This window comes from Ascaphus truei, chromosome 14 (genome assembly GCF_040206685.1).
Source record: "Ascaphus truei isolate aAscTru1 chromosome 14, aAscTru1.hap1, whole genome shotgun sequence".
NCBI classification, from domain to species: Eukaryota; Metazoa; Chordata; class Amphibia; order Anura; family Ascaphidae; genus Ascaphus; species Ascaphus truei.
Window position 1 is genome coordinate 44,156,486 of NC_134496.1, and position 17,141 is coordinate 44,173,626.

Here is a 17,141-nt window from a genome sequence, read left to right on the forward strand (position 1 = left end):
CTTATATAACCAAGGTAACGTTATCTATTGTTGCAGTTTATAGCACAAACTGCTGGGAAATTTGGCAACAAATGATCACAAGCAGGAAAGTGTTGCAAAGATCTTGCACTGCTTGGGAGGTGGGCTGAAACCTGCTATAGAAATCAAAGGATGCTTTAAAACTGATTAAAAATGGCATTAAGAGTTGATTACTATTTTTTTTAAATGCAGTAAGTATTATCTAATACTAAAGAACTGATATATTTAAAAAAAAACATATAAGATTTGCTGCTTTCAATTAAGACTTTGCAGTTGTTATAGGGTATGAATGTCTTCATTTTCAGACACTAAATTAGCAACAATATCCCACACGATTTTAATGGGCTATGATAGCAGTTCTGCGAGTGGCTATTTAACATGAGCTCCCTTTTCTTCTTGTTTCCCACAGGAGGAACACATTTATTACATCAGTGAGGTTTCTGTGAGGTACAAGTTGTCACCTTCAAGTAAGTCTTGCTGCGTACTGAACATCCTGTTCATGTATCACGGAATATTAAACATTGCAGGGTCCCGTTAGCACGCAAAGCGTTATCTCCGTTGGTGACAAGCTCTCATATTTATGAGCAGCAGTCTCAAGATGCAATAATTGCAAAAGGCTAGTTCTGCATAATAATTATTGACTGGCAAATAAAGAAATAGCACTTGTGAGCACATTCACTTATCCAGAGAGATCCGCACCTCTGCTTTTCCCCATATCTCTTAACATACAGTGCTTCCACTGCAGCCAAGGAGTCGGAGGCCACGGCCCCAGTACCTTCTATGTGTACAAGCACCGCCTCCAATCGGACCGGGCCCAGTAAGCTCCTTCGCGTGGAAGGTGCAGTTTTTGCAAATACAAACAGTACAGGCCAGTGAGCACAGTGTGTCATCAATGGGAGTTCGCAGGCCTGTGCAATGCAGACATTCCACATTGCTTCTTATCTTGAACAACAGTAAGAGATTTGCAAGCAAAGAGGAACCAGTTCTCTGCAATTCAGCCTGACCCTATGGGGGGAGGACATACACGGGAAGATTGGCCTGGCCTACAACTTGCCACATGTTACTAGCGTTTTAGGGCCTTTACACGCCAGCTGGTTGTGTGATAGAAATCCAGGCTGGTTCCTTTTTTCCACTCTTACATAATTATACTAAAGTTCTTCACAGGCTGGCAAATAGGAATACAAAACCAGCACAGACATACCACTATTCACCAGGAGTTTACTGTACAGGTAGTCCTCGCTAACCAACGTTTCACTTTACAATGAATGGCATATCCAGCGCTTTTCAATGCCTCCCTATTGGCTGTTTTTCGACGTCGGAAATGCGTTATCCAACGCTCACCGCCACTGATTAACACGGGGCTCACTTTACAACGGTTTCACTATCCAACGCTACTTCCAGAACGGATTCTGCTGGATAACCGAGAACCGCCTGTATGTGGACGCCTGCATTTATTACATTTAGTAGCACAGGTGGTCATTTTTTAAAAAAAAAGTAGCAAACCTGTGCTGTTAATATTTTATTTATTAAATTGACCTTTTTGAATGATTCTGGCCCTGACGGTTTGGATACGATTTGTTGCACAACTGGAAAAAGTGCTCTGACCTTTGCCTCTGGTGGCTCCTCATGCTAGATTTGCTGTCCCACATTGCATGTGAAGTCCCGAGGAATGAGGAATTGATGGCGTCTCCCATGACTCAGCTGAGCAGCTGCCTCAGAAACCCACATCCTGACCGTGTTGGAGGTTGCACTGGCAACATTCAATGTCTGCAAAAATTGAGTAACGGCTTTAACTTTAGCAACATATTAAAAAGGGAAGTGTGTGTATTCATTGACTTTCATACAGGGCCATTCATTAAGAGTCCTTCCACACACCTTCTGCACTACCTAAGGCCGCGCTTATATTGCTGGCGACATCAGGCTACAGTCGCTGGAAAAAGAAAATTGAGGTGACTTCCAGCGATTGCGACCAAGCCGTCGCTCCATCGCGTCGCGCTTACTATAAGCACACGCGACGGTGGCAATGCATTTGTTTTGACGTGATGTTGCGTCGCTGTCACTATAAGCGCAGCCTAAGCATGGAGCATAACCTCCCTCTTCCACAGAATAGAACGTCTTCCTGTGTAGTCCCCTGGATGTGGAATTCTATTCCAGCCACTGTATACCCACCCACACTGATTGAGTCACCTGTGCTGAAGCAGAGACTGGTTGTGCCACCTGTGCTGAAGCAGGGATATCCTTAAACCCTGACTTGCTGGTGGCCCTTAAGGACTGGAGTTGGCTACTTCTGTACTAGTTTATATCTATATTGCCAATACGTACAAGTAAAAAGGTATCGATGTAACATCACAAAGTCACCTTTCTCTTAACTAACTGCACCAGTTGTTGCTGGCAGAGTTTTCACTATGGTAGGAAAGTGGCAAAAAACTCCTAGATAATGTACAGTTTGCAGCTGCAACCTCAAATTGTCCCATGCAATGTGTGATGCACCCCCTTATTATATGTGTGTCACTCCTGTTGAGAACCTACAAATTACAAGCTGGGCCAAATTGGAGCAAAGGGTCTTGATACATTGATGCTAAAAGATGCGAGCGCGTATATTGATGATTGATGATTGATAATTGTCGGAATATGCCAATTCATCATTAATTGCCATTTTATTTTGTTGTCTACATTAAATCCTTTTTGTTGTACAGTACACCTCTAGGTTTGGGAGTTATTGCTCCTTGAACTGTGTCAAGTTGCTAAACAAAAATGTCTGCCAATAGGAAACTACTTACAGATGATAACATCACTTGGAAGAAGCCATCTTGGAAAAGGGCGATTGCCCTAATTTTTAAAAGTAACATTTGTTCTTAGCTGAGGGGTGCCCTGAATTCACTGCAGCACGTCACCAGCAAGACTATGTTACAAAAAACAAATCCCCATACAGACTCTCTGTTTGTTTTTTAAATCTTAAAACACAACCGGGTACAAGTATCAAGCGCAGACTCAGGTTTAGCACACCCATTCTAGCGGTAACTCCCATTCAAATCAATGAAAGTTATCGCCGGAATAACCCATACCGGAAATTCATGCCTGTGTCCCAATATCTGACGTGACATTAGGGTAAATAAGGGAGGTTTGGGGACCTGCGGAAGATATACAAATACGGTCAGGGGGTAATCTCTCTTTCTAGTTGCCTTAAAGTTTAATGTATTGAGAATGAATAAAACTAACTTCCCTTGTGATCAGCATCGTTATTGGCGGTTGCCATGGTGATGGTCACTAGTTTGGGTGAAGGCGGAAAGGTTTGGCTCAATATGCACATTATTGCCTAGCTAACTGGAGGCCGTATAAGATCTTTATCTGGTCACTGTTAGCCACGATTGAGGGAACTGTTGTCTATTTTTGTTTTCAGTTATTTGGTATGGCAACGCCAGCAACCAGAAGCTGTTCAAAACCGACAATCGGTACGCAGTGACCTGCAAACACGCCCCCGCCATAAAGCTGAGCAGCAGCATGAGCCTGGTGATGACGGACGTGAAACTGCAAGCCTTTGGCATCAACAATAACACGTTTGGCAAAGGTAAGGGGAGCACTCTTATGTTGGTTGGCTGGCACAGGTTACTAAGCGATGCGCTGCAGGCCCGTCGAGCAGTGAGAGGGTTAAAGGAACGCCGTCATCGTGCAAAGAAACGCGGACATTATGCTACAAGGTCCTGGGCTTTCTTTCATGTATCCGATCCCCTGGTGTCTATCACACGTAGTTTCGAATCCAACTAAGGCAGGGGGTGGCCAACTCCAGCCTTCAAGGGCCACCAACAGGTCAGGTTTTTCAGCACAGGTGGCTCAATCAGAAGGACTGAGCCACTGATCGAGCCATCTGTGCTGAAGCAGGGGTAACCTGTTGGTAGCCCTTGAGGACTGGAGAGTTGGCCCACCCCTGCTTTGCTGCATTAGCTTCTGTTACCACCGGTGTTTGAACCACCCCTGAAGAAGGACCTCCTCATATTTTTCTTGAGGCTCCCACGGTCCAGTTTAGGAGCACGACCTCTTCTTGCATTTCTCCTCCAAAATAAATAAAGACATATAAGGGCCTCCTTTATATGCATTATCTTCCTTCGCTCTACGCAGCTGAATATCATGTCCTGTTGACCTTTATTCCCAACTAACTACTTAACCCGACTTGCTCAGAGATCGCAATTTAATAACATATCAATACAAGGAGATTCTCAGTGTGGTTTTATTTATCAAAACCTCCTTGCTGCAATACTAAGGCAAATAACGGCTGTAGATGTATTATTATTTATTTAATTATGTATTTATTTAAAAAAAAAATGTATCAACCTGGCGCAGTGGTTTTGCCTCGGTTTTTCAGCCACGGGAATGTGGTAAATGACCTCCGACGTGTGAAGGTCAGGGGGAGACGTACTGAGGACTGGCAAGCCACAAATATTGTGATATGACGATAGTAGACGCCAGGAAATAGATTAATCCAGGGGGGTTCTCAACTCCAGTCCTCAAAACCCCCCAAACAGGTCAGGTTTTCAGGATATCCCTGCTCCAGCACAGGTGGCTCAGAGGCTCGGTCAAAGACTGAGCCTTTGATTGAGCCACCTGTGCTGAAGCAGGGACTGATTGAGCCACCTGTGCTGAAGCAGGGACTGATTGAGCCACCTGTGCTGAAGCAGGGATATCCTGAAAAACTAACCTGTTGGAGGACCTTGACTCTTGAGTACTGTAGTTGAGAACCCCTTGGATTAATCCCATTCTATTGCCGGGCCTCCTGCGATGCTTTAGAATTCTATCCACTGATGAGATGAACTGAAATCCTAATGGATCTGGTATCTTTCTTCCGTCTCTGACCTACCTGGCTTTATGTTCTTGTCACTTTTGTAACACCCCTCGTCTCCTTCCCTGTCCCCTCCGTGCCTGTTTTGTATGTGGATACATTTGGTGTGTTGCGTGTGGTTGCACATGCATTAATTACTTATTTAACCACACGTTATAAATTATGGTGGGTGAAAAGGTGACAAAACCCCTCCGCAACACAGCATACAGCAAACAAAAATATCACCTGTGAGCACATTTGCACGTCTGAGACAGGTCTGCAACCCTGTCTTTCCCCATTCTCTCCCAGCATACAGTGTTTCCACTGCAGCTAGGGATTCTGGGAAATGACATGCAAATGAGCACACCGTGTCACCTTTTGCTTCCAATCCATTTTTACTTATTAACAAGGGTTAATCCCAACTGCCATTTTTCCCCCCACCTAATCCACGATATAACTATCTACCTAACAAACGTCTTCTGCACCAGAGGGGCAGACAACATGGCAACAATGGGGGGGGAGAAGCTGGTGCAAGCACGGAGTCTGACAAATCCTGCTACCTCATCCTCTGCAGCGCGCTGGGTGCGTTTGCGCCCCCCCCCCGGGGCGCAAACGCACCCAGCCCACAGCGCGCTGCAGAGGATGAGGTAGCAGGATTTGTCAGACTAACACGCCAGGTATTAGCGATATCCCTGCTTTCAGCACAGGTGGCTCAATTAGTGGCTCAGTCTCAGACTGAGTCACTGATTGAGCCACCTGTGCTGAAGCAGGGACTGATTGAGCCACCTGGGCTATAGCAGGGATATTCTTAAAACCTGTTGATGGCCTTTGAGGACGGGTGTTGGCCAACCTGTTATATATAATCCTATGGAGAATAGCCTTGGTGTTATTTTGTGGTTCTCTACTGCAGTTGGCAGCCATTTTCTTTTATCCCCTTTCGCCTGCACAATTGTGAAGCTGTACTGCAAAAGTAAGCCATGGTCTTGACTAAAGAAGGCTGCCCAGTGACTCTGAGTGACCTTTGACACTCATCAAACAGTGGGCATGGACAAGATGGCAGCTTGAATGCTTTGCCACAACATCGAGGCTAATGTTAGAATGTATGGCGCGCCGTGGGTGGGTGGGAGGTGGCTGGATTTAGCGACACATTTTAAAGTACTGCTTAAGCCCCGTTAAAAACTGAACAACTACTGCGCGTGAGCTTTAGATTTTAGGTAAATAGACATTGTCATGCACTATGCCAACTCCAGTCTCAAGGGCCACCAACAGGGCAGGTTTTCAGGATATCCCTGCTACCGCACAGGTGGCTGAATCTGTCCCTGCTTCAACACAGGTGGCTCAATCAGTGGCTCAGTCTTCGACTGATTGAGCCACCTGTGCTGAAGCAGCGTTATCCTGAAAACCTGATCTGTTGGTGGCCCTTGAGGCTAGGAGTTGGCCGCCCCTCATGTAAACTTTAACTCTGGATCTGCGTTGAATGCTCCATTTCATCAGCAAATCGCTGCTGTGGCTTTTATTTGCAGAGGAAGAATGTTCCGCAGACAGACACAAACAATTAGTGGTCGTGGCTGTGGTCCTAGCGATCGTGGGATTGGCGCTCATTATCATTGTCGTGTGGCTGCTTGCAAGAAGAAAAAGGAACGCGGGATATGAGCGCCTATAGGATGTATCAGATTCGTCGTTCACATTGACATCCCCATCTCACCTCCCAAATCCCACTCTCACATGCGTCTGCCTTTATGTGGCTTTTTTTCACCCCGTTCCTTTCCCTCGTGAAATGTTTCAGTCATTTTCAGAGAGAAAAAAAAAGGATGTTAATTTTTTTTTAATTCTGATTTTTTAAAAATATATATGTTAAAACGCTTTTGATGTATAACTGATGCATGTAACTAGCGGCAGGTTTATCCACCACTGCGTGTAACTTTGTAACTTCTGCTGCATTCTTTTCTCACTCATGTTTGGGTGTAGTAGATCTTTGCACAAGCATTTTTAAAGCTAATCAAATCGTTCATTTTAAATGATTGTAATCATTGCGCATGGTAGCTAAGGCGCTATATACATTGCTTTCATGATACTGCAACGTATCTTTGTTTAGCTGGACAGGGCTTTAAATGAACAGCAGAGTGTTTATTCAGTAATGAAAGGGAAATAATTTGCAGGGGATTTTATATCAAGCAGAAATGTGTAACTATTTATTTCTTAAAATATACCTTTCTATCTTAATGAATAATAACAACTTTATTTAATATAGTGCTTTTCTTCCAAAGCGACGCAAAGCGCGTCACAATTACAGTATAGTGCAGTACGCAGCACATATGATTGTTACAGACACCGTCCCTGTCCATATGAGCTTACAATCTGTTTTTTTGGTGCCTGAGGCACAGGGAGATAAAGTGACAAGGAACTGACACCGGGAATTGAACCAGGTTCCCCCGATTCAAACAGTCAGGGTCTTTACTCAGAGCCACTCCTTCTCACCGTTATAATCCAGTTACTTTGAAACACTAAAACAACTTAGTTCTTTATAGATGTCATAGGCTGGTCTACACAGGACATTAGTTACACACATTGTTGTAATACAGAGTAATGACATGTAATGTAACTTTATTCACAAGTATAAATGTCACAAAATACTGTGGATAAAGCAGCAGAGCCACCTACTCTGCTACTTTCAGATAATGCAACCCCAAATAAGGCACCGATTACTGGTATTGAATTTGTCCCAGAATAAGGGAGGAAAGGCTGCCACCTCCTACAATGGTCCCACCTCAAGTGGTCCCAACACAACCAGTAGAACGCTTGTGAGTTAAGTCTTGTACTGGTAGTTCTGCAAAGGAGCTGGCGTGAGTGGCCGGTCTGCCTCACTGCTTGCAATTGTATTTCTTTTGAGGTACCTAGAATGATTTGCTTGTCCACATATTTCAGGTGCCCAAGTGAGCATTACAGAATCTTCTTTTCTCATGTGAATAGATACTCCACATGGTTAATCCGGGGTAATTACTGGGGCGAACATTTTATTAACGGAGTTGTAATCCTAACTAGAATACTTGACGTGTTGCCGTATGAACGTGAAATACCCCTCAGGCTGCTTATTACTGGAAATCGTGGGTTTACTGGTTGATTAGACCAGGTGCGGGCAACTGCAGTCCAGAAGGACCACCAACAGGTCAGGTTTTCAGGATATCCGTGCTTCAGCACAGGTGGCTCAATCAGTATCTGCTTCAGCACAAGTGGCTCAATCAGTATCTGCTTCAGCACAGGTGGCTCAATCAGTGGCTCAGTCTACGACTGAGCCACTGATTGAGCCACCTGTGCTGAAGCAGGGATATCCTGAAAACGTAACCCGTTTGTGGCCCTTGAGGACAGGACTTGCCCCCCCCCCGGATTACGCCTACTTTTTCCCTTCCCCTGTCATCTCATACGATTTTCTCATATTTTCCTCTCGTTAATTGACTGTGAAATTTTAAATAAACATAAGGACTTTGTCTCCGAACCTGTCTGTCGTTCTGTCTCAAAACTTCTATTGAAATATTTCTGGGCCCGGTCGATTTTCACTATAAAGAGGGAATCCAAGCCACGGCAGCGAGACTGGAGCGCAGGGTCGAACTGCGGGTTGAATGTGAGCTGCGAGCAGGGCATTCAGGAGCTGAGAAAATGACTTTTATTAAGGACCTATTCACACCGCCTGCTGGTAGTCAGAGTGATGGGATGATGGCCCATATTAACTAAATGGTGCTATTCCATAAGACACCTTCCAGAGAACGTTATGGACGTATTTACCATGTAATCTTCTGCCATATGACACCCCCCCCCCAGAGCTAGAAGACGCCTTACAGCTCATTGACTTCAATTGGAGGTGTCAAGGCAGGAGACTGCTTAGTAAATTTGGCCCTATATTGCCTATTTTATTGAATGCACAGTAAAGTGTCATAGTGCTGTTTAGTAAACATGGGCCAGAATGTCTTCAGTGCATGTCCTTCAGTGATTGACTCATGTAGAATCCACTCATAGGGCACTTACATGTGACGGCCGCCTCCTTGCTGCCGCCCCCTCCTCCTTCTGAACCACAGTGACGTCACCAATGTGGCACAGCGTCACGTTGCCATCACGTTGCCATGGTAACGTGACATCGCGTCCGTTGCGGTTCAGAATGAGAAGGGAAGGCGGAAGCAAGAAGGCGGCCGTAACAGCTAAGTGACTTCCCATCAGCCCTGATAGGACAGGGAGTGCGGCAAAAGTATATGGGGGTGGACATTTTTGCAGCCCCCAAATTTTGCCGCCCAAGGCCCGGGCCTAATCCGCCACTGCTCGAGGGCCAGCAACAGGTCAGGTTTTCTGGATATCCCTACTTCAGCACAGGTGGCTCAATCAGTGGCTCAGTTGGCCACTCCGCTAGTATCTGTATTGGCCATGGAAACATGTAGTTTTGTTGTAAGTTGTGATATCCTTTGTGGGAGCAACATGGCAATTCTTCGTATATAAACATCAGAGTTTCCAAAACTTCGCCGCTCTCTTCTTCCTTACGTGTCAACAGATCGCGTGAAGAAGAGACAGGTCAGGTTAAAAAAGCGCAGTACAGTACATGATCATTTATAAAGAGCCCGTCCTTGATGGGCAAAAGCCATTACCAGCTCCTGGCAAACGACTATTAACTAGTGATAATGGCGATCACACCTTAATGAACAGAACCGATTAAAAAGGCCACCATTCAGCTGCCAATCAAAAAGGAACCAAGTAACTGCAGGTAGAATTGTTACTATACACCTTTTACAATATGTACAGAATCACTATCCAAATAGCCTTCAAAACAGAAAATAATACGCTCACTTTAGTACAACCGGTTTCTTGTTTGCATGATTGTGCATTAAAAGTTGCATCTAAACCTTAAAGTCGTATTGTCATTAATATGCTGCTTATTATCAGCACTAATACAGCACGGCCTGTAATTTAGCCAGAAACTTTCTAGGTGGGTCAAGCAAAAAGTGTGTTTATTGGTGTTACAAAGGCTAATAATCAAAGAAAATGTCCTTGTGCAAATCCGAAGCTAACTCCTTCTCCAATACTGAAGCATTACTTTGCCTTGTTTTCTTTGTAGGCAGATTTATCACTTGGGAAAAATAAATAAAAGCAGTTTATACAGTTGTTAAAATTTAACCCAGAACAAGTTTAATCACTTAATTCAGATCAGAAGATTATAATGGATAGAATTTGATGATGTTCCCTTGTGACTGCTACAGTAACTACTCTGCCAGTTCAGTTCTTGGCTATGAGGAAAAGGAAGGACATCGTATAGGATTCACTGTCTGTAACAAAAGGGGAAGAGTGGGCCCTCTGTCATGAAATAAGTACATCACATGCTATGACCCTCACAGAACCACAGAGGAGTCCATGAATTTCAGGGAGACCAGTTACAATTTAGAAAGCCTCAATCTCGCTGTACATCCCGGTCTCCCGTTTGGCAGAGAAAGGACAAGGGGGTTATGAGAAAAAGTGTTTGAAGATAAAGTTCAAATATAGGGGTTTATGCATAAACATGGAGAAAATAACGTTTGGACGCACTGTTTTTTTGGAGCAGAGCTGCGGCGTATGAACAGTTTCTTACATCTGACGCAGAATTGCAGATGTACAAGCCAATACAAGTATGGCAGATTTTCTGGAGTACATAAACTAGAAAATTGAATGGGGCAGACGCAGAATGTGTTACATCTCATTATAATCTGTGCACCATGTAACTCCTCCTACTGACTCCCCAAGGGGCAAGCTGGGGCAGAGACGCAGAATGTGTTACATCTCATTATAATCTGTGCACCATGTAACTCCTCCCAACTCCCCCTACTGACACCCTAAGGCAGAGGTGCGCAAACTGGGGGGCGCGAGATTTTTTCTGGGGGGCGTGGGCTGTTGCAGAGGCCCCTCACTCTTCCCCAAGGCATTTAAATTAAATGCCGGGGGAACATGTGAGGCCCCTGCAACTTCACTTAACGGGATTTAGAGGCTTGGTGTTGACGCGTTGCCATAATTTGACGCCGTGACGTCACATGACCCCGTTGCCTTGGCGACGTGGCGTCAAATGACCCGGCGCCGTCAAATGACCCCGCGGCGTCATTTGACACTGGCAAAAGAAGTAAGGGGTGTGTGAGCATGGAGGGCACAGCTCAAATAGTTTGCGGACCCCTGCCCTAAGGTGCAAGCTGGGGCAGAGCGGGCAAAATTCTAACAAAATATTTTGATACATAAGAGCAAGAAGAAAATGCCCTGGATTTGTGCCAAAATTGCCTTGATACATAGAACCCATAATCTTGAGTCTCAAAAAAATGTATAGACTGCTCAGGCCTTTCAGTTTTCTAATGGACCCTTTTTATAATTAAGATTATATATTGCATCCATATTTTTACAATTAACCAACGAGGGTCTATGGCAGTGTTTTTTTTAACCTTTTTTTGGTTAAGGAACCCTATAATTATATTGTGAAATTATGAGGAACCCTGATCCACTCTAATAACGTGTCTGAGATCACATGCATTGTAAGGAACCCCAACCCTCTCTAATAGCGCGTCTGAGATCAGATGCATTGTTAGGAACCCCAACCCTCTCTAATAGCATGTCTGAGATCAGATGCATTGTAAGGAACCCCAACCCTCTCTCATAACGTGTCTGAGATCACATGCATTGTAATGAACCCCAACCCTCTCTAATAGCGCGTCTGAGATCACATGCATTGTAAGGAACCCCAACCCTCTCTAATAGCGCGTCTGAGATCACATGCATTGTAAGGAACCCCAACCCTCTCTAATAGCGCGTCTGAGATCAGATGCATTGTAAGGAACCCCAACCCTCTCTAATAGCGCGTCTGAGATCAGATGCATTGTAAGGATCCCCAACCCTCTCTAATAGCGCGTCTGAGATCAGATGCATTGTAAGGAACCCCAACCCTCTCTAATAGCGCGTCTGAGATCAGGTGCATTGTAAAGAACCCCAAGCCTCTCTAACAGTGCGTCTGAGATCACATGCATTGTAAATTCGTCTGTATTTGGTACCATTTTCAAATGACCTGCAGATTGAAGGGAACAAAAGGGTTCCTAGGATCCCGTTTGAAAAACACTGGTCTATAGCAGGGGTGCGCAAACTGGGAGGCGCACAATTTTCCAGGGGGGCCGCGGCGGCTGTAGAGGCCCCGTGCTCTTCCCCAAGGCAGTTAAAATAAATTCCGGGGGATCGCTTGAGACCTCTGCAACGTCCCTTACCTTGTCTTCAGTGACACGTCGCCATGGCAACGTGACCCCGCGACATCATTTGACGCCGAAGACAAGGTAAGGAGGGGGACGCGATCAGGGGAGGAGAGCAGGCAAGGGGGCGCAGGGGGAAAATTTTGCGCACCCCTGGTATAGTATGAAAGCATCTTTTAGCAAAGAAAGGCATTTTTATCTGTGCTCCAGATGTGAGCACCAAATCTTTGGGGAGTCAGTATGTACAATTAGGGATAAATTACCCAACACATATGTGCCCTTGATTGCATTTTCCCCTTTTTTCTTTGCAACAAAACAACTTCCAGATCTGAGGTCTCGTAACCCAGATGTAAGAAACACGAAAAAAGAACATTTTATACGACTGGGAGGATAAAATGGCGCAGTCCAACAAAGCAAACGTGTTTGTTTTATGAAGCCTATGCATTCTCACATACACAGCAAAGCAAAGTCAAATTGGATTATAGATTGTCATTTAAATGCTGATGTTTAAATGCTGATGTTTCAATAACCCTGTTAGAGAGCGTCTTTGGGGAACACAGCAAGTGTGGGCCTGACGAAGATCAATACAGGAATAACTCCTGAGCATTCTTTGGTATGTATGTGTGCGTAGATCAGGGGTAGCCAACTCCAGCACAGGTGGCTCAGTCTTCAGCCACCTGTGCTGAAGCAGGCTGTTCGACGGAGCCACCTGTGCTAAAGCAGGGATATCCTGAAAACCTGGCCTGTTGAGGCGTCTTAAGGACTGGAGTTGGCTAGACACGGTCTAATAAGTAAGCTCCAAGTCAGCCGCCCTCCTCCTTCTGAATCGCAGCGTCAAACTACACTGTGGAGTTCACCAATGTGACGTCGCACGGCGTTGCGTTGTCACAGTTACGTGACGTCATTTGACGGTGCACCGTCGCGTTGCCATGGCAACGAGACGCCGTGTGATGCCACATTGTTGACGTGCCGCCGCGATTTGGAAGGAGGGCGGCAGCAAGGAGGGCGGCCGCCACATTTAAGTGTCTTCCCATCAGTCCCGATAGCGCGCCAATGGTTATGGGGGGCGGGCATCTTTGCCGTCCCCAAATTTTGCCGGCTTAGGCCTATCGGGGCCTAATGGTAAATCCGCCACTGCTCCAAGTGCGTGAGGCTGTTTCACCTGGTTTCTTGAAACATTATATTGCAAATGTTTTTCGAATGCATCTTCCTTTCTCACCATGATTTGCTCTGTATTTTCAGAGTCAACATGCTCCGCTGATTACAACGTCATTGCACCGGCCATTGCTGTAACTGTAGTTGTGGTAATTATCCTGGGTCTGATTATGTACGCAGTCTATCTCAAGATAAAATCATCCGGCTATCAGAGAATATAGTCACGTGAAGACCCCTGTATGAAAGCAAAAGAAGAAGATACACAAAACACGTTTTTTCACGCTCCTGTTTTAACTCAACACAATGAAACTGCTGATAATTTAACATGAAACATTACGGGCTGGATCTGAAGAAGCAAGTTTAGCGCTGCTAATAGCGAGACATTTAGAATACGTTGCATCTTTTAACAACAAAATAAGTTCCTCTGCTTTCCGGCTGTCTAAGTAAGACATATTCACCAGAGCAGGGGTGCTCATACTGGGGGGCGCAAGATTTTCTAGGGGGGGGCGGCAGTTAGGGGCCCCACGCTCTTCCACACAGCATTTGAATTAAATGCCGGGGGAGGCGTGAGGCCTCTGTAACTCCCTTACCTGCACTCTGCCGGCTCTTCAACGACGTGTCGCCATGGCAACGCGGCGTACGCCGCAGGGTCATGTGTCGCCATGCCAACGCGTGAAATTACGCTGCGGGGTCAAGTATTTTTTGTACAGAGGTGCAACATTTAAAGGGAACGAGAGGTCACTTAGTTCCCTAAAAGCTTTTGGATTTTATAAAGACTGCAATGTGAAAATCAGTCTGTTATATTAGTTTATGCGTTTTTATTCTTTTGTAGGTCATGTAAGCGTTAGATTAAAATAGTTGAAAGGTTGAGATCTAAAAAATGCTTTTAAAATCCCAACAGCAGCCACGCTGAAAACTACTGGAAGATTTTGCAACAAAGTGTGTGTGATAGATATGAAGTAATAATAATTTAGGGATTTTTATAGACACAGTCCATGCCCAGAGGAGCTTACAATCTATGTTTTTGGTGCCAGAGGCACAGGGAGGTAAAGTGAGTTGCCCAAGCCCACAAGAAGCGGATACTGGGACTGGAACCAGGTTCCCCTGATTCAAACTCCATGTGGTTGTAATGAATCGGTGTCTTTACACACTGAGCCGCTCAGTATCAAATAATTTGATGATGCATTAGGTTTGGGAAGTAAGAAATAGCTAAAGAAAAGTCCTGCGATGTAAGCACCACATCAAGTTAAATACACAGAGAAGTGAGGTTAAGCACCCACATGGTGCCCCTGTACATTGAACTCGCTAAGTGAGTAATCATTTTATATTGCAGTAAGTACAGCCGAAAACTATATGCAGGAAGTCTGTGTCATGGGTTTTGTTTACACCTGTGGTGGGTGAAGACTTACTGTACACGTTTGGAAAGCCAAAGTCACAAACTTGTGACCCAAATCTTCGGAGTTCAACAACCGCACCTTATTCTATAAGATTCATTGATGCTGAAGCAGGACATTTTCTTTCTCAACAATCTCATCCGCTCAGCAACTTTTAATGAAGTCACTGTGTAAGGGAATCTACTTCTCCCAATGTAACTGTGTTTATTTGTATTTATTTTAAATGCACTGCAAATGTATAATTACGATTAGCTATACCATATTTCCTAATAGTAGCCACAAATGGCTAATTCAGCCGATGGTAACGAACACTCCTGAAGTGCCTTACTGTAACTGCAATCCTATATAATGCAAACAAGACACATAAAACATTGACGGCTGTTATTGAAACACATCCCCTTCAGTTTGACCACTGCAAAGAAAAGCTTTAATGGTGAAATACAACTTTCCTTACTGTGTCAATTGTACAATGAAACCAGAAGATCATATGATTTAATTTAGTAGCAATTTCAATTTTCACTTCTCATTTTTATGTGGTGTGGTATTTTGGTTGAAATTCCACATTTATTGTGTAATACTGTGTATGTTAGCAGGTTTGTAATGTCTATTTAATTAATAAAAGAGATGGAAAATCTGACATGAGAGACCAACTAATGTAGCTTTGATTGCATTAGAAAAGACGTGTCTAAAAGGTTGTGTAACTATATACAAATATATTCAGGGTTAATATGAGGAGCGTTCAAAATAACTATTCATCCCAAGGACAGTACAAACGACACAGTTTCATCCCTTAAGGTTGGAGGAAAGAAGATTTCACCAGCAACAAAGGAAAGGGTTCTTCTTATTATTATTTACAGTAAGGGCAGTTAACATGTGGAATTCATTACCCATGGAGACTGTGATGGCAGATACAATAGATATCCTCAAGCTAGCGGCCGCAAATTCCCCCAATGTACTGATGGGGTGGAGTCTCGGACCACCTAGAGCACCAGCAGGCCAATGCAGGGCAGCTCCCCCTCATCTGGGCAGGAAAGGGGTACCCCGCTACACATGTAGGAGATCAGATACATTGTACATTCTTCTGCATTGAGTACAATTGTCTAATGACCTGAACTTTCAGGGAACCCTTTAGGGATGACCGGGGAATCCAAGGATTCTTAGGCCTCATTCAGGGTGCCTGCTTCGCGACGTGCGCGCGCACGTTCGAAACAAAGTATTTAAAGTAAATAGCAGTTGTCATGGTAGAAGCTACTCTGTCGCCGAAGTACGGAGTTGACGCTTGCTACAGTTTGCATAAACTCAAGTTGTTTTTTCAAGCTGCGGCAGCGTCACTGGTACTTCGGCAGCCAATCAAATCATTCTTGAAAATGATTTGAACAGTGCAACACCCATCCCTAAGCCGAGTTCTGTAGACCCACCTCCTCAACGCTAGCAAAGGTCTGCTGGGGATGATGTGCACACATCGCCCAGCAGACTGACGCGCGCACACACCCTCCACCTCCTGTCTCTGCCACCCTGAACGAGGCCTTAGGAACCCCTGGTTCCCTAAAACACTGGTTTAGGGAAATGCCAATGTCTGGCAGTGCATGTACTAGGGGTAAGACGTGAGATGTATAAAAAAAAATAATGATATCACTTATGACTTCATGCCATACTTGTTTTATCTATATCTGTGGCTAAATGACTGGGCCACTAAGAAGTGTCAGCGGGAACATCCGGTTCAGCTCCGGATCCTCGCTGGCTGGAGGCGCTGTACACCGAGATGAACCACCCTGAAAACCTGTCCTGATATCTCCCCACACCATCGCGGAGCACTCAGAGCCTCCTGTTCCAGCCAAACAGGTATGCACCCCACCAGCAACACCAGGTAGCCTGATGATTTCACTTAGGCTGCGCTTATAGTGCCGGCGACGCGAGCGATGACGTCACCCGTCGCCATTGCAATAGTTATAGCCAGCAATGTCGCCTACATTTTAAATATAAGGCCAGCGACAGCATAAAGGGGGAAGGCAGAGGGACGGAGAAGCTCCTGATTTGGCCGCAAGGGGGTCCCCCCCAAAAAATCGAGGATCACAAACACCCCCACGTGTTCATGACAAGCCCCAGGCTCCTCCCACTTCTGTTGTGATTGGCAGTATAGGTGTTAACGCCAAGTCCCGCCTTCGCTCCGCTGCGTATCCAGAAAACGCCCCTCAAACGCCTCCCCCTTATGCTATTGGTTAAACGTTAGACGTGTAGGCTCCACCCCCTTGTTCTTGTCAGAACTTTTTGAGGTTAGTCCACAGCTCTCCGTTGATTGGCTGCCACGGAACCCTCGCCCTGCCATTGGTTCCTTGTCCACCGCGCCCTTTTCTACGGGTCCCCGCAGCACCCAAACTACCAGTTTGTCGCTTTTTTCACCTCCCCAGGCCGTGTGCGCTGGAAACATATACACAGGATATAACGGTCGCGGTGTTCTTTTCCTGACAGCGGGTGGGGGAGGAAGGCGTCAGGGGCGCGAGCCTGGGTGATGAGGAGAGGGGGGCGGGTCCTGTG

General features: G+C 45.3%; 1 protein-coding gene and 1 long non-coding RNA gene across 4 annotated transcripts in view; one reads left to right on the plus strand and one right to left on the minus strand.

Moving 5' to 3' along the window:
• LAMP3 (lysosomal associated membrane protein 3) overlaps positions 1–15,256 on the plus strand; it is a 29,868-nt gene extending 14,612 nt beyond the window's left edge. For 2 of the 3 annotated variants that reach the window (XM_075570694.1, XM_075570697.1), the window contains 3 exons: positions 428–485; positions 3,419–3,586; positions 6,355–8,324. In XM_075570694.1, coding sequence (XP_075426809.1) covers positions 428–485; positions 3,419–3,586; positions 6,355–6,494 — 366 coding nt within the window. In that variant the 3' untranslated portion in view covers positions 6,495–8,324. Of the gene's footprint in view, positions 1–427; positions 486–3,418; positions 3,587–6,354; positions 8,325–13,299 lie in introns of those variants that run through there. The other variant, XM_075570696.1, reaches the window with a different exon arrangement.
• LOC142466049 (uncharacterized) overlaps positions 1–17,132 on the minus strand; it is a 30,158-nt gene extending 13,026 nt beyond the window's left edge. Inside the window, exons 1-2 of the long non-coding RNA XR_012788041.1 lie at positions 16,987–17,132; positions 1,624–1,785 (exon numbers count right to left, since the gene is read on the minus strand). This is a non-coding gene — a long non-coding RNA (uncharacterized LOC142466049). The remainder of the gene's footprint in view (positions 1–1,623; positions 1,786–16,986) is intronic.
• Positions 17,133–17,141: the final 9 nt, after the last annotated feature.